The sequence below is a fragment of the Zootoca vivipara genome, chromosome 5 (genome assembly GCF_965207765.1).
Source record: "Zootoca vivipara chromosome 5, rZooViv2.hap1.1, whole genome shotgun sequence".
NCBI lineage: Eukaryota > Metazoa > Chordata > Lepidosauria > Squamata > Lacertidae > Zootoca > Zootoca vivipara.
Window position 1 is genome coordinate 63,919,776 of NC_142588.1, and position 23,900 is coordinate 63,943,675.

Here is a 23,900-nt window from a genome sequence, read left to right on the forward strand (position 1 = left end):
TCCCCCTCCGCGATCGCCGGGGCGGGTGGAGGGAAAGCTGGCAAGGGAGAAGGGAGCTTTCCTTGCCCCGCTGTGGCCCCTCCCCCGCCCCTTGGCCCCGCACCTTGCCCCCCAGTTTTCATCCTAGCTACGCCCCTGAATAGATGGGCCATTGGCCTGATTCGGCAACGCTTCTGTTGTCCACAAGGCTACGAAACCAACTCCTCAAGAATTTAGTCAAATCAGGTGTCTTGTTTTTATTGCTTTATAAACAGCTCTGGCAGGCCTTTCTAGCTCAACAGTGGCAGTAAACTAATCAATAATCAGAGAACCAGTGCTTCCAAGTGTAGCTGCCCCATCTCATCTTTTACACAGAGTCAGTAGATATAACAGAATCTTCCAAGAAATATGGGGCCCTCCAGCGTTTTCGTTGTGGTCTCATTGAGACACTGAAAATTCACCATAGAGCACCTTGGGTGTTTGGGCCAGAGTTTGAGAAGCATGCGGCAAGGCTGAATTTCATGCGCTATCATTGTCATTACCCAGAAAGGGCATTAGGATCAAATACTGAAACTCAGTAAGTTTTGCCAGAGCATGATTATCATTGGGCTTTTTCACTGGTGGAACCTGTGTGATGGAATGCACTCTCTGCTGAAATATGAGAGGCCCCCTCTGCGTTGGCATTCTGTTGCCTTTTGAAGATGCACCTGCTTACATAGGCATTCCCTTGATCTCTCAACCCAACTCTCCTGCTTTCGTTGTAATTTTGCTTTGATGGGATTGTTTTATTCTTTATTTTAATTATGGATTTTTTTTAAAAAAAATGCATTAATCATGAGATAGTTTTCTTGTGTGCTTTAATTACGGCTGTTTATGTTTTAATCTTTATGCAACTGGTTTTTATGCTTTGCAGACCGCTCAGAAGCCTGTTTTCTAGTATGAAGAGGCATACGTAGAATAAATGAATCAATAAAATATATTCCTTTTCCTATAAGCACCTTGGGCGTGAGGAGCACCCTGGCCGCTTTCTCTGTTTTTGGCACCTGTGTGATAAGGACATTTCTCTGTTTATTGACAGTATTTGTAAAATAACATTCAAAACCCTAAAGATGAAAACAAATAAAAAATAAAAGCAGAACAAATGAAAATAAATTAAGCCAGTGCAGTTCCATCCACGCCTATGCTTTCTCAAGAGCATATTTATTATTACCATAGAACTGCTAAAGAATGGGTGTAGCAGGTGAGTGGGCAGTAGCGATTCTCTCTTGCACATTATCCAATACTTCCTGATGGTTGGCTATACAAGAGTGGTGGGGAATCCATTTAGTGCGGGGGTTGCGTTACCTTCTGGGCAGTCTGATAAGGGCCAAGGGCCATAGGTGGGCGGGGCCAGGGGCAAAAGTGGGAGGAGCAACACATAGTGATCTTACCTTGGTACAAACAAAATAAAAAAATTCCTTCCAATAGCACCTTAGAGACCAACTACGTTTGTCATTGGTACTTGTAACTTATCTAGGTGCAGTTGGCTACGGGGCTGGCCCACCCATGAGGCAAAGCAAGACAACTGCCTCAGGTGGCAGGATCCAATCTCCAAAGAATGCATGACCTGCTGCCATGATAACAGCAACAGCCTCAGGGCACTTCTTGTAGGCCATATCTGCCACCTACTCGGCAACCCTTTCGAACGCAGCCTCTGGGTGGTCTCCTCCCATCCATAGGAAGAAAACGGCAAGGGCTGCCCTCTGGGATCTCATGGGCTCTGCACCTACCTGGTGTGTTTCAGAGCAGCCTCCCCCAACAAACAACCACCTTTGATTCCCACTTCAACCACTGGGTAAGGTGTTCTTCACTCACCCTTTCTTATCTGGCAGGAGTTCTGTGCCAAAGGGCATGTCTCCTTGCTGTGGACAAGCAATAGTCATTAGAGCACATTCCAGCAGGAGGGACAGAAGGGGGTGGGGGTGGAAGAACACATCCCAGGAAGCAAAAAGACTTGGGTGTGAAGCAGGCCCGGTAGTGTGTGTGTGTGGCCCGAGGAGGGATTCAAGGGCCAGGTAGAGAGGCTTGAAGGGCCACATTCAGTCCCAAGGGCCTGAGGTTCCCCATCACTGCCATGCATGCATGAACTGCACTAATCCAGAGTTACCTAATAGCACACAGTCCTATGCACACCTACGGCCACGTCTCCTACTTTACCCAGGTCCGTTCTCTACTTGCAGGGCTGCCAGAAGGCCTCCGTTGGAAGGAATCCTCCATCTGGTTCAAGTGTGGTTTAATAATAAAGAAGAACCAACACAGGCACACACCCCAACCAGAGAGTTTAATACCCAGTTTATTAGGCTTGGCGTGACTGCCAGCTTCTTGAGAATGATCACCGTTGAACTCAGCACTGCTTATTCTCTGCATAGATTCAACTTGTATACTGTATAGCGCTCTGAGATTTAACAAAATACCTTTAGCCAGTTAGAATGCAACCATGAGCTTTCCTCTAGGTATGCAGTTTTGTGAAGACATGCAGTATTAGTCTTTTAAACTGCTAGTATAAGAACTCCGTCAAAGAAATGAGCAGCCTCAGCTGGATTATCTTCCTCATTCTCTGACTTCCTCTGTGCAAACTTGAAAGCCTTGTTGTCACCTCATATGCTTGCCAGAGCAAGAAAACTTTGGCCACTCTTCTTGCACTCTGGCAGATGCCCAGAAAAAGTCTGTGTTCCCCCTTCACTGTGTAAAACTCGGTATGGTCTGGATTTCACACTTTGCCTCGGATTCTAGTTATCAGCTAATGGGAACAGACAGGACACTCACCCTCTGCTGTCAAGACAAAGTAGGTCTAAGTGACAGTGCCTCATTTTCATCATTGCTTCTTACGGCTTAGTAACCTACTGCTTACAGGAGCAAAGGATGTAGCATGGGTTGTGTAGCAATGCTCCAAAGTCTTCCAAGAGAGAGAAGATGCAACAAATATTTCCTTGGCATGTCTGTGCAGGACTGAAACCAAAACAAAATCATTGCCTGGCACACAAATTGCACCGCAGATGCCCATTTTAAACAGCAAAAGGGGTAAGAACAATGATTTCAGGCATCTCTTCCCTTAACAGGGAGTGCATAGCTGCTGGGGTCACAGCGAATGTTGGCTGCAATATCACAGCAAAGCAAGACGTTTTTGGTGAGCTTTCTGGTTAGACAAGGGGTTGGGTCCAGCTAAATTAGCCCCATTGAAATCAGTAGGAATTAAGTTGGCCATGAGTAGCTTGTCCCATTGACTTCAACGTGACTAAAACGCACGGCTTACCTAATAGGATTTGTCGGGTGTGTGTGTGTCTGAAGTGTGAAGCACACCTAAAAGACCATACTAGTTGCAAGCCTCTTTGTAAGCGGGGGGGGGGGGCTCTTGGTGAGAGAAAAGTAGGAGGGGCGGGGAGGCAGGCTGCAGGAAGGGTAGATGGAGGAAGAAGCAGACTGTTGAGTGTCTGCCTGAAGAGCATTTGCTGCAAGGAACTGATGGGTGGGGAGGCAGCAAGGGCCGGGGAGTGGGAACTGGAAAGTCTTATCAGGAAGCGAAGCATTTACAATGGGAGACAGACAGATGGTGGTTGGGGGAAGGGGAGAGAGACTGAAGGGATGGGGGATGGGGGGCTGTCTAGAAATGACTAGGATCTGCTAAATCTTAGTGCCAGGCTTTCCAGGGTTGTTTTTGTTTAAAAAGTCTGCAATGCACTATTCTTTTAAGGGAGAGAAGGGTATGCAGTCTGAGCAAGCATTAAATACAGGGCAGTTTCTACTATTCAAGGGTATCTTGCCCTGCCACAAAACTTGCTCTACCCTCTATAGTTCTTACCGGACATTTATTTGTATGAATCAGAACCTAAAACGCTGCTGGCTTGAAACAGAGAAACCGTTTAACAACCCATAGTCAACAAAACTCATTGACATAAGTAAACAAATGCATGCTGCATTTAATACAAATGAAAGGAAGTAAAGAGGCCAATGCTTTATTTTTTTTATTTCCCTTAGATGATGAGTTAGGAGTTTTCTGTTTGTTTTCAGATACTCCATGCTTTTTATTAAACAGGGTTTTAAAAAAATAGGAAGAGAAAGCAAGTAAACAGGCAAGCAAGCAAGCAAGCAAGTAAACAAACAAACAAACAAACAAACAAACAAACAAACAAACGGGTAGGGCATTTGCAACCAAAGAATAAACCAACTTTTCACAACTTGGATCCATCTGCACTAGTTCTGCTATTGGTATGTTACACCCATGTTTGGGGGCCTATGGACCCATCTGGGATTTTAAGAGATCGCCTCTCTCCCCACAGAGAGAGAACAACCACACATGGATGTACAGAGTTTTCTCAAGGAGTCTGGGGTAAAAGTCAGGCCCAGTGGTAACAAAACAGATCTTCTTGAATTTGCATGATTATTTATTACTGCATTTATATCCCACCTTTTCTCCAAGAAGCTCATGGTGGCATACACAGTTCCCCCCTCATTGCTTCACCCTGAGCAGTGCTAAACCACTGAGCCGCTTGGGCTTGGCGATCGGAAGGTCGGTGGTTCAAATCCGTGAGATGGGGTGAGCTCCCGTTGCTCGGTCCCAGCTCCTGCAAACCTAGCAGTTTGAAAGCACACCAGTGCAAGCAGGTAAATAGGTACCACTGCGGTGGGAAGGTAAATGGCGTTTCAATGCATTCTGGCCTCCGTTACGGTGTTCCATGCGCCAGAAGCGGTTTAGTCATGCTGGCCACATGACCCGGAAAGCTGTCTGTGGACAAACGCCGGCTCCCTCGGCCTGAAAGTGAGATGACCCCATAGTCACCTTTGACTGGACTTAACTATCCAGGGGCCCTTTACCTTTACCTTTTTCCCCTCAGCATGGGCTCCCAGCTTCATCACTTCCAGCCTGACTGGCTCCCCTTCTGGCTGGAAGTTTCCCTGACCCCTCCTCACAGAGGTTCTCCACTCAAGCAAATACGAACCCCATATAGCTCCCTAAAAGGGAAAGAGGGGAAAAATGTGAGTAATCTGTTTTCACAGCAATACCTTGGCTTTTCAACATTATACAGTATTCTCATCTTAAGGAAAGCAATATTCTTTCCATGTGCCTTAATTATTTCTCTTGTGCTGGAGTGTACACCTCTGGATTGCAAGAAAATGGATCAAACAGGTTTCTATCCCTGCAAAAAGGTAACCCCCCCTCCCCTTCAATATTTGTGCAGTGATCACAAGCAGTACTATTGGGGTAAATACAGGCTGTGTGTGTGTGTGTGTGTGCGTGTGTGTGCAGCTCCAGTTACCTGGGGGGGGGGAGAAGGATTGTCTTGTGGATTGTCTGCAGAATCCCCCCGTGGATTTGCCTAAATAATGAAAAGATTGCCATTTCTTTCAACTCTGGAACATGTAACATACAAGATGCCAGTTAGCACCTGTCTTATTTTGTAGGGTGGGGTGGAGGGAAGACAACAGCTGCAGAATGAACAGGGCTTGAGTTAGCCTGAAAGGTAAATATTGAAAGTCTCTAGCAAACAAGCAATCATTAAGCTTCGCAGAACAAACGTTTGATAATGTCCACCATGGTTTAAATGCCAGGAGCCAAGGGAAATTGAACAGTTGAACTTAGGGGCGCATGGCGCTCTGTGAAATCAGTATCTGCTTTCTGACTCCGAACCTCACTACCAATACAATTCCGCCTACATCTGCCTTTCCATTTTGGCATACAATTCATCTCCGAGCTACCTGCAGCAGTTCCATCATGCAGCCACCCTCACCATTGTTTCCAGGTGTATCCTTCTTTCTAGGTCTGCCTTTCAATAACAGGTCTTCACTGTACCGGTTTAACAGTATTGACAGTTGGAACTGCAGCCATCAGTTTGGTAGTACAGTGGTACCTTGGTAGTCGAACGGCTTAGTTGTCGAACAAATCATAGAATCATAGAGTTGGAAGAGACCACGAGGGCCATCCAGTCCAACCCCCTGCCAAGCAGGAAACACCATCAAAGCATTCTTGACATATGCCTGTCAAGCCTCTGCTTAAAGACCTCCAAAGAAGGAGACTCCACCACACTCCTTGGTAGCAAATTCCACTGCCGAACAGCTCTTACTGTCAGGGAGTTCTTCCTAATGTTTAGGTGGAATCTTCTTTCTTGTAGTTTGAATCCATTGCTCCGTGTCCACTTCTCTGGAGCAGCAGAAAACAACCTTTCTCCCTCCTTTATATGACATCCTTTTATATATTTGAACATGGCTATCATATCACCCCTTAACCTTCTCTTCTCCAGGCTAAACATACCCAGCTCCCTAAGCCGTTCCTCATAAGGCATCGTTTCCAGGCCTTTGACCATTTTCGTTGCCCTCCTCTGGACACGTTCCAGCTTGTCTGTATCCTTCTTGAACTGTGGTGCCCAGAACTGGACACAGTACTCCAGGTGAGGTCTGACCAGAGCAGAATACAGTGGTACTATTACTTCCCTTGATCTAGATGCTATACTCCTATTGATGCAGCCCAAAATTGTATTGGCTTTTTTAGCTGCTGCATCACACTGTTGACTCATGTCAAGTTTGTGGTCTACCAAGACTCCTAGGTCCTTTTCAAATCGGCTCTGGACATCACAAATCAGGAACTGAGTGTTCTGGTTTGCGAACGTTTTTTGTAAGCTCAACTTCCAACATGGCTTCCGTGGCTTCCGATTGAGTGCAGGAAGCTCCTGCAGCCAATAGGAAGCCACGCCTTGGTTTTCAAACCGTTCCAGGAGTCAAACAGACTTCCCGGAATGGATTAAATTTGAGAACCAAGGTACCACTGAATTGAAGATAAACCCCTTTTCATAAGTGACCGGCTACTGATGCTGGAAAATAACTGCTTTCTGAAACTGGGGAAGTACAGCAGACTTCCACCCATGCCTCTCCCATATTGGTCACTACACCCACAGCAGGCATTGTAACATTCAGACAGTTTGACTCCGCCCCCAAAGTCGCACTCCTCCATTGACTCCTGAGACAGACAAATGTCAACAAATGTATGGTCTTCTCTACCAATGCATCTGACGAAGTAGACCCTTTCCTTAAAATGTTCATGTCAAAGAAGAAGAAGAAGACAAAAACTTTAAGGTTCCGGTTTCCTTTCCTTCCTCTTGAAAAAGTCTAGGAATTTGGAGTGTTTTGCACTGTAATAAAAATGCTTTTAAAATTTAATAGGAAAATAGCCTTCCTGGATTATAAGCCATGCATGTATTTTGAAGCTGATGTTTGGAAAAAATCCCTGGCAAGGCGTGAGATTGTTCTTAAACAGAAGATGAAAAAAATTGAAGACTCCCTAAAAGACCTTGTGTAAAATTCACAAGACCTGGCAGTTTACCAATCCTATTATAATATAAATGATTGCGAAGACTTCAGCCCAGGGGAATTTTTCTTGCAAGTTGATAGTTGTACTGTGTTGATGGGTGGTATTCCTGTGGGGAAATTTTATCACCAGGGTGCTGCATGTCTTGACTGTAGACTGATTTTTTGAAATTAACATTTCGCCTCTTCCACAAACTGTAGGGGAAACACAGCTGTACTTCATGTTTTGGAATCAGAAACTCAAGATAAAAGACGAGATGAGCAGATTAAGAACTGAACATGGACCAGGACTTGGTGGAAGTGAGAGTGCCTTTGAACATGCGAAGAATGCCTGCCCTTCTCTCTGCCACTCTACATAACCACAGCATGCCCATAGATTATAGAATCATAGATCCCAAGGCTCATCTAGTCCAACCCTGTGCAATGCAAGAATCCTGCCCACAGTCATCTCTGGGTGTTTGGATTGGGGGGGGGGTAGGTTTCAGGTGAAACTTTGTCACATTACCATTAACCTCCTTAATTGGCTTCTTCAACTGGGACTCAAAGATCAATAGGGCAGGTTCACATGTGCTGAGTTTCCCACACAAATGGTATATCTTGGTCTTCTTTACTGCTGCTCAAGGCAGTTCACAACCTATAAAAGATAACACATCAAAATACACTGATGTTAGGTGGCACTAGAGACTGGCAGCCAGCACTGTGGACTTTGCAGTCCAACAGCAGGAAATGTCGCTGCTAAAAATCATCCATCTTGGGGTTCTGTTGGCTGCAGGTAGAAATGTGCTGAGCACATGGGTCCTAGTCTTGGGGAGGGGGGAGTGTGCACAGAAGCACACACAGCCTTGTATATTGGAACGCAAATGGTTCCTCTCTATTTTGATCTTTGTATATGATGGAAACATGACGTTGCAAAATATAATCCTGATTAGTTGGCCCAATAGGCAGCTGCTGTTCTCAGAATGTCGCTGGATAATAATTTGGGTAGCTGGAAATTAGTTCGAGGAAGCAAAAAAGGCTGCTCTAATTTTCTAAAGGATGGCTGTAATTAGACTGAGGGATGGCACTGTTGCTTTGGGATTAGAGCTACGTGGACGTGCTCAGTCCCAAACACAATGTGAGGGCACATAGATTTTATGTATTTATTTTCTTATTTTATATGCACTGCCTTTTCTTCCACTTTGGAACTCAAGGTGGCATGCATGTGGTTTGCAGGCAATCCATCATCCATGGAATGACTGGATCCAGACCTAATTAGCTAAAGCAAGGTGGTGGCTTGATTAGGGTTGCCATACGTCCGGATTTTCCTGGACACTACCGGGACTGGCGTCCAGGGGGAATTTCAAAAATGTGGCACTTTGTCCTAGGAAAATCCTGTTTTTTGGTGTTTTTGTAAAACAAAACCTTTAGGGGTTTCCTTTTTGAAATCTGGCAACCCTAGGCTTGATGTGCCTTCAAACCACGTCTTAGGATTCAACAATAAAACAAATAGTGCCATTAGCCTTTCTGAAGGTGCGGGACTGCCTGGGGACCACCTTGAGTTCTGCCATGAAAAAAAGTGGGATACGTACTAAATATTCATTTTTTAAAATGTTCATTCTTACATACTAGAATATCTTTGTAAATACAAAACATCATATTTCCCCAGTGCTCTCTCCCAAAGAAAATTTTGCACTGTGCGGAATGACATGATAACAGAGACCACCTTTCAATTTATCTTTCTACAGAGAGGAAAGAAAAAAACCTCTAAAGACAATATATTTAAGGGAAGAAATAGAGATCTGAAGGCCTCTGAATAAAGTAATTTTGAGCCCAGAGAGAAACAAATTTCTACCAGCTTCCTAATAAAACGGAGTATCAAAAGAAAGATGAGCCACAAAGCCCCTAAAAAGCAAAGCCAATTCCTGTTAGACAGAAGCCTGCTCGGAGGATTGGAATGTTTAACTAGCAAATTAGCAGCTACTCGCAAGATAATATTTGAACGGAGGCAGACCAACTCCAGACAGTTCTGCCATCTGTTCCAAACATTCCGGGGACAACATGGTGTATGGTGTCAAAAGCAGCAGACAGATCAAAGAGCATCTAATCTACAGCATACCCATGAACCGGACTATTGCAAGGTTCCAAAGTATTGCTTCAGTACCAGAAAGGAATTTATCAATTACATAATAGCTCAGTTTGCATATCACACTAAACCATAGTTTATGCTGGAAGCCACAGGTGGCTCCTGCTATTGTCCCCAAGTGAGAGGAGCAACAAACCGTCATCCCCTTGTTTAGTGTTACGTCTGAATTGGGGTTTGGGGTTTTGTTTCTCTCAAACAAAGCAAGACGGGTTTCAGGTCACAGTTTGTTTAGAGTGAAACAAACCATGATTCTGGGCTCTGACTTAATACTAAGGCATGGATCAAGGTTTGTGGCTTTTCTCTAAGGAGAAGCAAAACAGGGATCGTCTAAATCAGGGGTAGGCAACGTAAGGCCTGCGGGCCGGATATGGCCCAATCACCTTCTCAATCCGGCCCAGGAATCAGCATGTTTTTACATGAGCAGAATGTGTGCTTTTATTTAAAATGCATTTCTGGGTTATTTGCGGGGCGTAGGAATTCGCTCATTTTTTCCCTTCAGAAAAATATAGTCTGGCCCACCACATGGTCTGAGGGACGGTGGACATGGCTGAAAAAGGTTGCTGACCCCTGGTCTAAATGTCTGACCCTAAACGATGGTTTACTGTGATATACAAAACCACCAATGTGTGCAGAGGTGCAATGGATGTTGTCATGCCGAGCTCCACAAACTTTTGAGGACCAGGGCCACAACTTGAAATCTAAGGAACTGTGCTGGGGCACCACAAAAAAAGTTACTCAGAAATTACACCAAGCAGATATGGTGAAGGGATTACAGTACCTGGGTGAAAAGAAAAGTAGCCAAGTCACTTCCAGTGGCAATGCAGCAAAGTTGCCAAAGATATACCCCAGTATAGCCAGTGGATAATTAAATTTAATTGCAGTATCTCCGTGTTCAAGAAGGCTTTAAGAACAGTGAGATGCCGAACAATCATGTAATCAAGTTAACAAATTTACCTGAAGTGACTTCATAAAGCGATACGCAACCAGAAATCTACTTTACTGAACTTAATGTGTGAAAGTTCCCTGCTACCTAGCATAAAGATGAGAGCTGTTTGCCAACGGGCATCAGGAGGTCTAACTGCTGCAGACTGCATATAGTCTCCAGCTTATTGTTATTTGCTTGTACCCATTGGAGAGTAAAGCTAGGACTCTGCTTTTAAGTGGATCATTGCAAAACCAGGGTAGGAGAAACTCTGTTTTCCAGGGCAGAAGTGTGTTCTGACTGCACTCTTCAAGAAACAATTGACATTTCTTGCCTGGCTGCGAGCAAGTCTATTTCACACTTTGCTCCAATCTTCCTGCATAGACTTAGAAGAGTCTTCAGAGTGTTTTTATGTAGACTGTGAAGATGTACTTTAAACAGCAGAGCTCTTGCTCATGTGGCTTCAGAGATGGCATTGACTTTTATAGGTGACCTGAAATTTCATTATTTTTTATTTGCAGATTTCACATAAAACTAAAATGAAAGCACGGAATGGGAAAAAAAGCATGTTTATCTACTCATACATCTGTGTCAAAATGCTCAAAATAAAAATAAAAATGCTCCGGATATTTGTATAGGCCATTCTGTCATGCAGGCAAACTGCAAGCTTTGGCAATGAAACAACCCCCCCCCCCAAAGAAAAAAAGCAATTCCTTTTATTATCTGGGATAACTACGTCCGATGTATTTTCCCAAGAGTACCACCTGAGGACACATATAGCATCCCTGCTCTTTTGCTAAGATGCATTACATAAATGCAATACAGTGGAACCTCGGTTTATGAACACCTCGGTTTACGAATTTTCGGTTTACGAACCCCGCGGACCCACCTGGAACGGATTAATCCACTGTCCATTACTTTCAATGGGAAAGTTTGCTTCAGTTTATGAACGCTTCAGTTTATGAACAGACTTCCGGAACCAATTACACCCATGCTTCGGGTTAAGTGCGCTTCAGGTTGAGTACTCCGCGGACCCGTCTGGAACGGATGAATCCACTTTCCATTACTTTCAATGGGAAAGTTCGCTTCAGTTTAAGTACTCCGCGGACCCGTCTGGAACGGATTAATCCACTTTCCATTACTTTCAATGGGAAAGTTCGCTTCAGTTTATGAACAGACTTCCGGAACCAATTGTGTTCATAAACCGAGGTACCACTGTAGTAGTATTCATGCAAGGGGAGGTGCCTGGTGTGGTTCCAGTGAATGATGTTCTGGCAAAACATACTCTAGTCCAGAACGTGCTAAGCAGGACTGCTAGCTGCTAGCAAACACTTTGCCTTGAATATCTGCGTCTGAACACAGCACGTTTTGCGCCTGCCTGGGATGCGGTTGTTTTCATACGCACACAATAGATGTATTTCTTTCTCGGCTAGTAAAAATATGACGTATGTTACCAACGTGTGTTGGGGGGAGGGCGGGGAGTCCAGGGGGTGGGGGGGAAGGAAACAAAGAAGTCAGAGTGAACACCTGTCCTTCTCCTTGGGGACAAGACCTAATGCTTTTATTTGATTCAGTCTGTTGAGAGGACTGCAGCTGCCAACTGTCATCAGCATCAAGTTACATTCACAAAGCTGGAGGATTTCATTCTTTAGTTTAAGGGAAGGAGGCAGCAGCGAAAACGAGTGAGGGAGGGAGAAAGATTTTGACCATGTCAAGATGAGACTGTGATCCAGCTTTTCTTTGTGACTGCAGCCTAGAGAGGGGCAGGGGGGAGGGATGCACAGGCCGATTCAAGCCAGCTATCAAAAAATACTTGTAATTAATTCCTATTTGTCAAAAATAGGTTAGCTTGAATGTGAGGCTGTTTTATTGGACGATTGTACACAGATCCCTTGCAGTAACTGGGTTGCCTAACTTATTTATTATTATTAAATTTCAACCTGTTAATATTTTTCAAGTACCATTGTAATATTGAATTTGACTTACTGACTTTTAAGAGCCGTTCAGGTGTGCGTAATGGGACTTAAATGGACACGTGAAAGGGGGAAATTGTGCATGTGTGCCAGCCAGCCCTGCCCCCACAGTCCCTGTTACCCTCCCCTGTATTTGAGGGCAACAGGCTGCATCAGAGGAGCAAACTGCGCTTCTGGGGTCTCCTCCCACCCTTTGGAAACCCTGGAAAATTAGGGATCTAAAATGTACAGGGAGGACAGTGGAGATGGAGGCGGAGGGCATGCTAAGCCCCGAGTGTGTGTTTATTTAAGCTGTCCAGAGCTTCTGTCTTATTTGAATTTGTTATGCTCTGAAACAATGGTATCACACTTTGGCATTTCATGCCTGCTGTGAGCTGCTCTAGGCACAATCCACCATCGGTTCTGAAAAATTTGGAACACAGGTGAACATATGCAGAACCGGCCCACCCATCAGGTGAGCTGAAGCAACTGCCTCAGGCAGCGGAAGCACAAGGGGCAGTGCCACCCCACCACTGCCAGAATAACCCCTCTCGCCGAGTTCTGATGAGAGGGACGCGTTCCAGTGCGCAGTGTTGCTGCTCATCTTCCTAATCCCTGTGTCAGAGAAGACAAGTGCCAAGGCCTTGCGGAATGCCCCCCACCCCACTCTCACTGGGATCAGCAAGAGGGAGATTTTCCGGCTTCCAGCATTGCTGCTTATCTTCCCCGACACTAGGGTGGTGAAGACAAGCACTGAGGTCATTCGGAAAGCCTTCCTCTTGCTGAATTTCAGTGAGAGGGGGCATTCCAGTGGTGGCAGAGGTGGTGGGGTGGACGGGGCACTGGGGGTGGTGGTGTGGCAGGGGGACAGGAAACAGACTATTCCCATTTCACCTCAGATGACAAAATGGATCCCTCATCATATACATCCATAGCTGCCAAGTCTCCCGTATTCCCTGGGAAATCCCCGTTTTCCCAACTGTTCCTAGCTGAAAACAGCTTTTCAGTTTTTCCCCGGTTTATTCTGGCGTGACGGCCATTTTGAAACTGGGCGGAGCATGCTCAGAAGTGACTTTTGATGCTGCTCTGTCCAGTTCCAAAATGGCTGCAGTGAGACTTCTGGCGCGGTGGCCATTTTGGAACTGGGCAAAGCAGCATCAAAAGTCACTTCTGAGCATGCTCCGCCCAGTTCCAAAATGGCGGCAACACTACTTCCGGTCTGCTACTTCCGGCCCGGTCCCTTATTTCTCGGACAGCAACTTGGCAGGTATGTATACATCCCTTCAATATTTCTTAGCACCTGATCCGCAACAAAGGCCTCAAACTCATGAGTGTGTGGATTGTCACCATTAGAAAGTGTGGCAGGTGGGGATGGCCATTGCAGCTCCTGGTAGCCACATCTATGTCTGTTTGCCCCCCTGTCCTACTGGCATGACACCCATACCATTTGTGTTGTCAAGCTACGTATTCAGATATCAAAAGGCGGCTGTCATGAATAAATTGTGTTTACATCAGATAGCAGGGTTTGAAATCTGCCTGTGAAATAACAGCTTAAAGAACTTCCAATGGACAGCAGGAAGACTGGAATCAGAATTGGAGGGGCCCCCATAACGGGTGAGCTCCCGTTGCTCGGTCCCAGCTCCTGCCCACCTAGCAGTTCAAAAGCACGTCAAAGTGCAAGTAGAGAAATAGTTACTGCTCCAGTGGGAAGTCAACAGCGTTTCCGTGTGCTGCTCTGGTTCGCCAGAAGCGGCTTTGTCATGCTGGCCACATGACCTGGAAGCTGTACGCCGGCTCCCTCGGCCAATAACGCGAGATGAGCGCCACAACCTCAGAGTCGTTCACGACTGGACCTATTGGTCAGGGGTACCTTTACCTTTACCATAACTTATGCAATGCCCTGGACAACACACATTCAGGACTGGCCCTAACATTAGGCAGAGCGAGGTGACTGCCTCAGGCAGCAGATGCAAGGGCAGCAGCAGCCCCCTCTCCCCCCCCCAGTCACCTAGCCCTACCCTTTTGTTGGAGCACAAAGCTCTGTGTGCCATGTCCTGGACCCCCATAACAAATCTGCTGCCCTCTGGTTTGGTGGACAATGTCCCGTTGCCAGAAGTGAAATGATTTATCTGCCAGTCCAGTTGGCTTCTGTATGTGGAATGTGTGGGGCAAGAGTAAAGGAGTTTGATACCGGCAAGCAGAGTACAGCAATATTTTCCTAGGATACTGCTTTGCACTGATACAGCTAACACAGACCTCGATGATCGCTCTGCTAATAGCCTTTCTTGCATTCTGATGACTAATGACCTCTGACTTCCTATGTCATTCATAATGATGAACATAGTATTGTTGAGAAACAATAGTGTGGCTGCATATCACAGATTGGAAAGTGCACATTCCCATAGAGGAAATGGAAATTTACTCCTAAGTTAGTAGTTCTTGTTGCTTTCAGCATGCTGAACATTTAAATGAGTGCTAGGCATACAGGGGCAACAATTTAATTCTTCTCGTGCTTTGGAAGGAACAGAGTGAATTCTAGGAAAAGGAAGTTGTTAGGCATTGGGTGTGTGAGTGTGGATATATTGAAGGACTTCTTGAATGCAATGCTTTAAAATCAGGTTTGAGCCAGCGACATAAAAATGCTTTGATGTTACAGTCAAACTTTTGCCAATTCAAATGTTCTGTGTTGCAACTTTGTGAATTTTTATTATGGTGATGTTTAAGACACAGTTTCTGAAACAGCAAGTCTTGCGGCACCTTATATTTCTTCTTAGAGAGACTGAGTCAAGACCAGCACTGTTACACTCATTTCATATAGCTATATATGACTATACAGACACATTGGGCTGGATAGCTTAACCACCGATTGGTCTCACCAAAATCAACATAGTTGTATGAAATGAGATGAAAGGTGCTGGTTTGGAACATTCTCCATAAGAGAAAATGTATGTCTGTTTGGTGGCACACCTAACCCTTAGAATGTTACTCTTTTCAACTGCACACTGTTTAAGTGATAAGATGTGCCACATGGTGGCTACCAAACATATATAAATTTCCTCCCATGGATACTGTGTCCAGCCAGTACTCTTGCTGTCCTACTTGGTCATTTCTTTGTCCATTTCTGACAATGCATGTGGGCACTGTTCTGTGGGAGATTTGCAGTCAAACATAACTACATAACTACACATGATTACTAGTTAGTGTGGGATGGAACACTGGGGCAGACAAGTCACAACAGTTCCTAGAGTGTCCACTAAGAGGAACTCACCTGGAGGGACACCTGACTAAGTTCAGTTCCTGTTCCTCCAGATATGCAGATGAGATGAATTAGCTGGCAAACAAAAGCCCCTAGCCAGCAGCCATTCTCTCTCTTAGCCATTTCTCCTTCCATGGAAACACATCTCCAGAGAATCTACAGTTAGGATGGTTCTCCCTCTCGGCCTGCTGCCAAGAGAGAGACCAGATGGAGCCTCACTTTACTAAGAAGACTCCAGATGTACATATTTGTAACTTTTCTACATAAGCCTGCCTTTCTGAGATTATGCTGTTAACTCAGGATGTCATGTGAGTAAACTCTATCTTATTTTAATACTATTGTGTCGTGTATTTCTTTTAAGAGGGAAAAAGGGGATTTGCCAGGAAGTATAATATTGAAGTATAATATTGTTGTATAGGTTCTAACGTACCTAACGCTCACGTTTGGCTGCGCACAAAAAGGGGAATGTCACTCTGCTGATATTGGAAGCTTGCTAACACAAGCTTGGATAGGATCTATCTAATAATATATCCTAATCCACATCCCTAACATTCCCACAGTTAGCATATAAAGAGGTTAAGGACCACAGAGGTCAAATTGCAAGAGTAGGCTCAGTAAGGTCATGCCCCCTCAGTTTTGGTGAGGAAACAATGTGTTTCTTCTCTTCCTTTCCTCACTCTCTTCTTCATGATGTAAGTCATGGAGGGAGGAAATGTGCCTGAAGCTATTTTTTCTGCATTTCTACACAATAATACTATACCTGTGTTGTTTTTGCTATTTCAGTGAATAACACATGAAGCAGACCTCAGATTATGTAAGTAAAGCATTTTAAAACTTACTTTGCAGTGTGTTGTCTGTTCATTGCACAAAGGGGTAGAAGGAGGTCTGCTGCTACACATAACTGAAACAGGATAAAGGAGGTTTAATAGTCTATATTTTTATGCTTCACTAAGCTGCATTACTTTGATATTTAAGCTTTGCTAGTGGGTCTATCCCACCAGAGAGTCCATTTGGCCTTGCACTTTGAATACAGGCAGTAAGCCAATTCCTTTGTTTGTTCACCTACAAGTGTGGGTATCCAGGATTAAATATTTTTCAGAATTTTGCCTTCCAACGTCTCAAAAATGATTTCCCTCCCTGCTCCCATACACAGGTGTGGGTTACAATCTTCTGGAATTTTACTTGAACTCAGTTCTGTAAGATTGAGTTGGTAGTCATCTCCAAGACGTCTGCCTCTCGAACAGGACAGCAAAGAACCTTAGGATAGGATCCCAAGGACTCAGCTGATGCAACGAACAAGGTGTTTAGATGAATGGCTGTAAAATCTGTATACAGTACTAACTGGAGTATTCCTTGTCCTCGTGCTTATGCAGCTAAAACCTCACTCCTGACACACGAGAGAGAAGAACCAGTGGAGGAACCCCAAGGTATCCACAAGGACAGAAAATCTTCGGAAAACAACCTAAAAGAAAGGAAATAAAAAACAAACAAACCTGCCCCATAATAGTTGGCATGCAATGGTAAGAGACTGAATTGGGGGGCGGAAATTGACAAGGATGGAATGGAGGAATAGAGTGGAGTAGCTGGAACAGGAGCATAGACAGGTGTAGAAAGAACCATGTTTTTTGTCAGTTCCTGGCAAGCTGTGTTTCAATTTTCCAAGAGGTGGGAGAGAAAGCTACTCAGAGATATTAACTGAGTCATTTGTACATCACCAAAAAATAAAGGAGATTAAAAGTCCCAAACTGCATGTGGATGCAGAATTCTGACACATGTGAGGTAAAGGGAAACTGGGGTGAGAGAATGGAATTGAGTGGCTGAAACCCTAAATAGAAGCACTGTACATTTTGTAGCAAGGGCCCATTTGTTTTATATATTACACATTGTAGTAAACAAAGCATTCTGCAACCATAGATGAACGCACCTGCCTGACTGCAATGGAAGTGCCCTCTTCCCGCAAATCCAAGTCTCCAAATAGAATTCCTACATTACATCCTATGTAATGTTCTGTGTTGGAATTGTTCTGTGTTCTGAAAATCATTAGGATGTCCAGCCATAACTACAGGATGACATAATATGGACAATCTGAAGGCAGAAGCAAAGACCATTGTGATTTGCCAGTGGCAGTGGCGTTGCTAGGTATGCCATGGGTTTTCTGAGTATTTCTTCCTACAGTTATTGTTTTGCTGCAATCTTGACTCTACTTCTTGTGGAGCATGGACTTGTAACTACATTACATTGATTGCACAAGTATTAAAGTATTGTTATTTCCCAGAGCTCTTTCCACTGATAGGATATTGCTCCCCCCCCCAAATTATTCAGATGATTTGGGGAGATGAGAAAAGCCAAATCTTTGTCAGTAGTGTTGACAAAACCTTTTCAAGGTTAGATGCAGATATACACTCCGTAAGGCTTGTATATAAAACAAACAAAACCTGAAGGCAAAATATGACTCAGACGCTGCAGCCATAGATCATTTTGACGGTTCCTGCTGAGCCTGCTGTGATTTGAAGATCCACCTGCCTCTTTCTCTTGTACTCTCGCTAGTTATCTCTCGCTTGGACTACTGCAATGCGCTCTATGTGGGGCTACCTTTGAAGGTGACCCGGAAACTACAATTAATCCAGAATGCGGCAGCTAGACTGGTGACTGGGAGCGGCCGCCAAGACCACATAACACCGGACTTGAAAGATCTACATTGGCTCCCAGTACGTTTCCAAGCACAATTCAAAGTGTTGGTGCTGACCTTTAAAGCCTTAAACAGCCTCAGTCCAGTATACCTGACGGAGCGTCTCCACTGCCATCGTTCTGCCCGGACACTGAGGTCCAGTGCCGAGGGCCTTCTGGCGGTTCCCCCGCTGCGAGAAGCCAAGTTACAGGGAACCAGGCAGAGGGCCTTCTCGGTAGTGGCACCTGCCCCGTGGAACGCCCTCCCACCAGATGTCAAAAAGAAAAACAACTACCAGACTTTTAGAGGACATCTGAAGGCAGTTTAGGGAAGCTTTTAATCTTTAAGAAATTAGTGTATTTTAATATTTCTGTTGGAAGCCGTCCAGAGTGGCTGGGGAAACCCAGCCAGATGGGCGGGGTATAAATAATAAATTATTATTACAGTCGTACCTCGGGTTACGACCACCTCGGTTTGCAAACAGTTCGGGTTACGAACTGCGCAAACCCGGAAGTGTTTTCGCCGCGCGTGTGTGCGCAGAAGCGGCGCGCGCGCGATCGCGCGATCTGCGCAAAATGACGGCGCCCATTGCGTTCGGTTTACGAACTATTCGGGTTACGAACTGCGTTCCGGAACGGATCGCGTTCGTAACCCGAGGTATTACTGTATTATTATTATTACACATGCACTTCCTGTAGTATCAATGATCTAACACCTGAAAAGTTGGTTTTCTGTAGCTGCTGCTTTCAAAGCATGCACATGATATTTAACAAAGGCCATACTTTGCTCTCCAAACTTGGATGTCCGGCCACCTAACATGCTGGCCTGTAACCACTGGACTGGGTCACGGTCTGATTTACAGGGCTACCATACTTCTGGATTTTCCCAGACATTATTGGGATTTCAAAGGTGGTATTGACGTGGGGGTGGGGTCCCTGAAAGGTGGTGCTTTGTCCTGAATCATAGGCAAGTCAATTTTTAAAAATTGCAGCTTTTTTCCAATTTTTTTTTAAAAGCACAAGAACATTCGGGGTGTCCTGTTTTTTTTTTCTTCAAATATGGCAACCCTACAAGATAGGTCACAACAACAGCACTACTCACCACCTTAAAATATGTGGTTATTAAATAATCATAGTAAGAAATCCTAATGCAAATTTGGACGCTTGAAGACTGCTGACTAGCAAGTCCAGTAGCAACTTACGCGCCTCTTTCACAGCCTTTCCACACGTTATTGCAACCCCCATCTCTCTCTCTCTCTAACATACACACGCTTTCTTACTGCCCTTCCTCCAGCAAGAAACCCCGCTGTTAACTCTTGAGAACGGAACGATCGCGTCGAATCTCGCGAGTGAGCAACTGAAAAAACACTCGAGAGAAACTAACGGCAAGCAAACATTGCAACGCGCGTTGTGCGACGGTCCCTGTCCAGCAGCCCGGCCTCCCTCCGCCCCCTGCCGCTGCTTTCGCTTCTGCTACGACCAGGAAAACGTCCCCGAAAGCCAGACAAAGCGCCCGCCCGCCATTGGTGGCTTCGCTCAACGTTCGGGCTTCCCCTCGGCGCGCCGCGTCCAATAGATTCATTGACATGCAAATCAGAGGCTATAAATAGGGCCGGGGCGGCGGCCGCGGGAGGGGGCGGGGGAGTGGGCTGTGCTCTGCTGCGGGACGGAGGCAGCAGCTTTTTGGCTTAATTTATTTATTTCGTTGCACTATTTTCCGGCCTCCGCCTCCTTGCCTCCGCCCCCAGCCGCCCTTGCTCTGCACTTCTCCGTCTCCGCTCCGTCGTCCTGCATTTGCCCCATTCGCATCGCCCCGGATCCGGCCATGGCTCCCTCCTTTCGGCCCAGCAAGAACCGACCGAGCCGGGACGATGAGGATTTCTTCGAGGCCAGGGGAGACAGGAAGGTGAGGGAGGTGCGGGAGCTCCGCAGGGGGTGCGCGCGGGGGGGGGTGGAATTCTGGGGCGGACTGCGCTCGCGACGTGCGCGCCTACTTTTGCAAGCAGGCGTGCATGCAGCTGCGATCTGCAAGTGGTGCCCTCTGCTCCTCCCCTCCTCTCTCTCCTCGCTAGGCAAGGAAGCCGCTGGTGGAGAAGAAGCGGCGGGCGCGGATCAACGAGAGCTTGCAAGAGCTGCGGCTGATCTTGGCGGACACGGAGGTAACTTGGCCGGCGGAGGGCTTTCGGGCGGAGGTGGGGCGCGCGGAGGACGGGAAGGGGGGCTGGGACTGACGAGATCGCTCTCTCTGTGTCCTCCTCTCCTCTCATTTTGCTTGCTGCTAGTTCCAGGCGAAGATGGAGAATGCCGAGGTGTTGGAGCTGACGGTGAAGCGGGTGCAAGGCATCCTGCAGAACAGGTCTCTCGGTGAGTGGCCGCAGCTGTTGCCCTGTGACATCCCTCCATCCTTCCTTCCTTCCCTCCCTCCCTCCCTCCCTTCCTTCCGTCCTTCTTTCCTTCTTTCCTTCTTTCTCTCTCGTTCCTATCTCCATCCTGGTCCTGTGTGGATCTGGCTGTTTCCTCGGTTACCTAGAGAACTACTCCTTATTTGGGCTGGAGGAGGAAGCTGCTGGGCAGATAAATTAAAGGGGATTGTCAGATAGAGGGAGGGAAATGCCTGGGAGGTGTAGAGTTAACTTGCATTATTATTATTATTTTTTAGAAAAGAAGGGAGCATCAGGACCCAAGGATTGCATGGCAGTTACTAGGAGCACATGCATCCATTGCTTAGATTAGAAGCAGTAGGAGATTACACCCATGCTAATTTTGCCAGTAAACAGTTTCCATTCTGTTCTTTCTTTTCTGTTCTCCTTAGTAAGGCAGCAGTCTTGTATATCCTTACCTGAGAGCAAGACCCCTTGAATTCGGTACGACTTATTTCCAAGTAGAGGTGCATAGGGCTGTATTGTAAGCAGCTCTCTTACTTCCTTGCGATCATTACATTTGGATTCCTCTCCTTCGCTTTTGAGGGCTGTAGTTATGCATGATGTCTCTTCTCCCTAACCCCTTGTGATACCACAACAAACCAGGGAGTTTAACACAAAACCAGTGCTACTTAGAGCACACCTGAAGTATTTCTGGTTTGAACCAAAGTTGCTGGCCTTCACTGTTATGGTTTCACTTTATGTTCTTTTTCTTTCCCTGTTGCCCTACCTAGTGGCTGCTGCTATCCTTCTTTTGATCAAACTCAATTGTTTTGATGAGACTTGTTTTATTTGGAGTAAACATACCGAGGCTGAGCTGTGCTTGTTACAAGTTGTATCGGCAGTTCTGCTTCTGCTTTAGTTGTGAATTGGACTTGCAATGAAATGACTGCATGAATCCAACTTTGCCCAGGCTAGTTAAAACTATTCCTGCACAACTGTTAGAGTATCCTAGAAAGCAGGCACATTTAGGTATATAAAACCTTATCTATCAGCCCCTTCTACCCTGTTTTTTCAAAAGCAACATTTATCTCGTTGCATAAAGGCTGGGGCTTTCACCCTGAAACATACAGTTGTATCCTCAGCCAGATTTGCAGTGATGCTGCCTGATCGTCCCTTAGTTAGAAGCCTTTGGGCCTCATTTTTAAAGTTTGGCATTGACAGGTATGGTGGGGAGGGGAATGTAGTTTTAGCATCTAGCCAGCACTGAAGGGCAAGGGAGTAGATAGCCTTCTGCAGTACTACTGGGGAGAGGAGAAATTGATGTTTCATGACCCTTGCTGTGTTTCTCTCTTTGCCTGTGGTCTCAGATGGTGACAAACTGCAGCGGGAGGCCAGCGAGCGCTTTGCAGCTGGGTACATCCAGTGCATGCATGAAGTTCATACCTTTGTCTCCAACTGCCCTGGGATTGATTCCACCATTGCCGCAGAGCTCTTGAACCACCTTCTGGAGTCGATGCCTCTGAACGAAGGCAGTTTCCAGGACCTGATAGCAGATGTCTTGTCAGACCCCTCCATCAGCCAGTGGCCTGGCAGCGATGGGCTCTCCCAGACGCCTGGGGAATCGCTTGGAGCTTTGAACCTGCCCAGTCCCAATTCGCCTCTTCCTTCACCTTCCTCCAGTGAGGAGACTTGCTCTGATGTGGAAGACACGGAGGCTGAGCAAAGCCACATCTCTTTGGATGGACTGGACAGGTCTAGGACGCAAAATGTGCCTTGCTCCAGCCTTTCCAAATCCATGTGGAGACCTTGGTAGTAAAGAGGCTGCACAGGAACCAACGGAGATCTACCTATTAGGGAGAATACTTGAGCACTGTGTTCTTCTAGCCATTGGAATAGAGACGGTGAGGATTTCAGATGGTGCATTTGTGTCGTAATGTTGCTGTATTTCAGGACTGTATAGCTGGGCACTCTTACACTGTCAAATCCTGACAGGCTAAATAGCTCGAATGTGTTAATATTTCATCTGTGAGTGTGAGAGGTGAATATTTGAAAGCCTTGGTTTCTTTTTATGATTAAGGGTGTGGGTTAAAAGAGATGGAAGTGTGGAAGCAGAGCTCTTTTGTTGAAGCACAGCAGTGTTTTGCAACTTACCTTTTTTTGTTTCCTTGGGTTTTTTTTTTAATGGTCCTTATAAGTGGCCCTGAATCACTACCTTTTTTTTCGATTAGGAAAAAAACCCTTGTGCATTTGAAAACTTGGTGGTTTAATACCAGTGAAATGTATGAAGTTAAGCAGTTATGCGCAACTTCAAATGTTCTAGTGATAGATATTTTTTCTCTCTCTTATTTTTTAAAAAGGAAAATCCCTGAAAGGGATTGGTGAAGCTAGTCTCTTGATGAGTTTAGTGGTCTAGGATTTCTCCTTCAGTGAAGGAAGAGGAAACTAGGAGCCAGAATGGAATTAGGTGAGCATTTAAACTATTGGTGGCAGGGTGCCTTTTAGAAACGTGTCTTACACACAGCTAGCACATTTGAATTTATTGTGGTATGTTTTATAGCTTGTCAAATGTTTTATTTTAATCTTTTTATATATAAAAAAATAAAAGCAACCAAATTCACCAATGATTGCATGTATTTTGAGGGGTGGGCGACACTTCTGCTCTAGAAATTCCGTTCCAAGTGAGCAATTCATAAATATGTATCCTTGAGTGCAAACATTGGTAATTAAGCACTTAATTATTGTACTGAACTTGCCTGCTCAAGTATGGGGAGTTGGAATGTTTCATTTGTTCAGGATTCTCGGGCTAACACAGTGGTTATACTTCTGATTTTTGGCACACGTATGTTCTTGCCTTTGGTTACGTGACTTCCCAATTTAGTTTGTCATTGCTAAGCCTTTGTTTTTAAGCAACAACACTGGTAATTGTGTAAAAACCAATAACAAATGACTTAGTGAGGGTTTGAACCATTTGAATACCTTCCCGGTTTGAATGGAAAAACATTGAATTTACATGCCATTAATTAAGAAACTCGAAAGATGTTCTTTGATCTACTGCAACTTCAGCTTTCCTCCACTTAAAAACAGGTGGGTTTTTTTAAAAAAAAATTAAGATGTGTGAGCTGTTTCTGCTGTTACATTCCCACAGAGCTGTCATTGTAATATAGATCTATGCTGTACGTTTCCTTAACGCAAGAAAAATGTCCCAGCATAGAGAAAGAAAGGAAGGGGTAAAAGTAAGGTTGGAGGGCTAGCTATGTAATCTTCCTTTTTGTTAACCATGTGGAATAATAAAATTGGAAACAAA

General features: G+C 45.3%; 1 protein-coding gene, 1 long non-coding RNA gene and 1 other non-coding gene across 6 annotated transcripts; 2 read left to right on the top strand and 1 right to left on the bottom strand.

Annotated features, from left to right (window-relative positions):
* Positions 1–127: 127 nt before the first annotated feature.
* Positions 128–21,243, bottom strand: LOC148685707 (uncharacterized). 2 transcript variants are annotated; one of them, XR_015950274.1, is made up of 4 exons: positions 21,073–21,243; positions 16,406–16,467; positions 7,820–7,948; positions 128–4,968 (listed from the first exon to the last, which is right to left on the bottom strand). It is a non-coding gene; the product is annotated as an uncharacterized LOC148685707 (long non-coding RNA). The 2 variants fall into 2 exon arrangements; XR_015950275.1 differs by lacking the exon at positions 16,406–16,467.
* Positions 7,974–18,782, top strand: LOC118093879 (uncharacterized). Of its 2 annotated transcripts, XR_015950273.1 has the most exons (5): positions 7,974–8,086; positions 15,620–15,874; positions 16,350–16,380; positions 16,940–17,086; positions 17,481–18,782. It is a non-coding gene; the product is annotated as an uncharacterized LOC118093879 (transcript). The 2 variants fall into 2 exon arrangements; XR_015950272.1 differs by having other exon boundaries at positions 16,940–18,782.
* Positions 19,280–23,900, top strand: LOC148685708 (transcription cofactor HES-6-like). 2 transcript variants are annotated; one of them, XM_088670808.1, is made up of 4 exons: positions 19,280–20,139; positions 20,306–20,392; positions 20,516–20,597; positions 21,964–23,900. In XM_088670808.1, exons 1-4 carry the CDS (start codon positions 20,059–20,061, stop codon positions 22,407–22,409), a joined length of 696 nt encoding a protein of 231 aa, XP_088526934.1. In that variant the 5' UTR covers positions 19,280–20,058; the 3' UTR covers positions 22,410–23,900. The 2 variants fall into 2 exon arrangements, with proteins under 2 accessions (XP_088526934.1, XP_088526935.1); XM_088670809.1 differs by having other exon boundaries at positions 19,604–20,139; positions 20,522–20,597.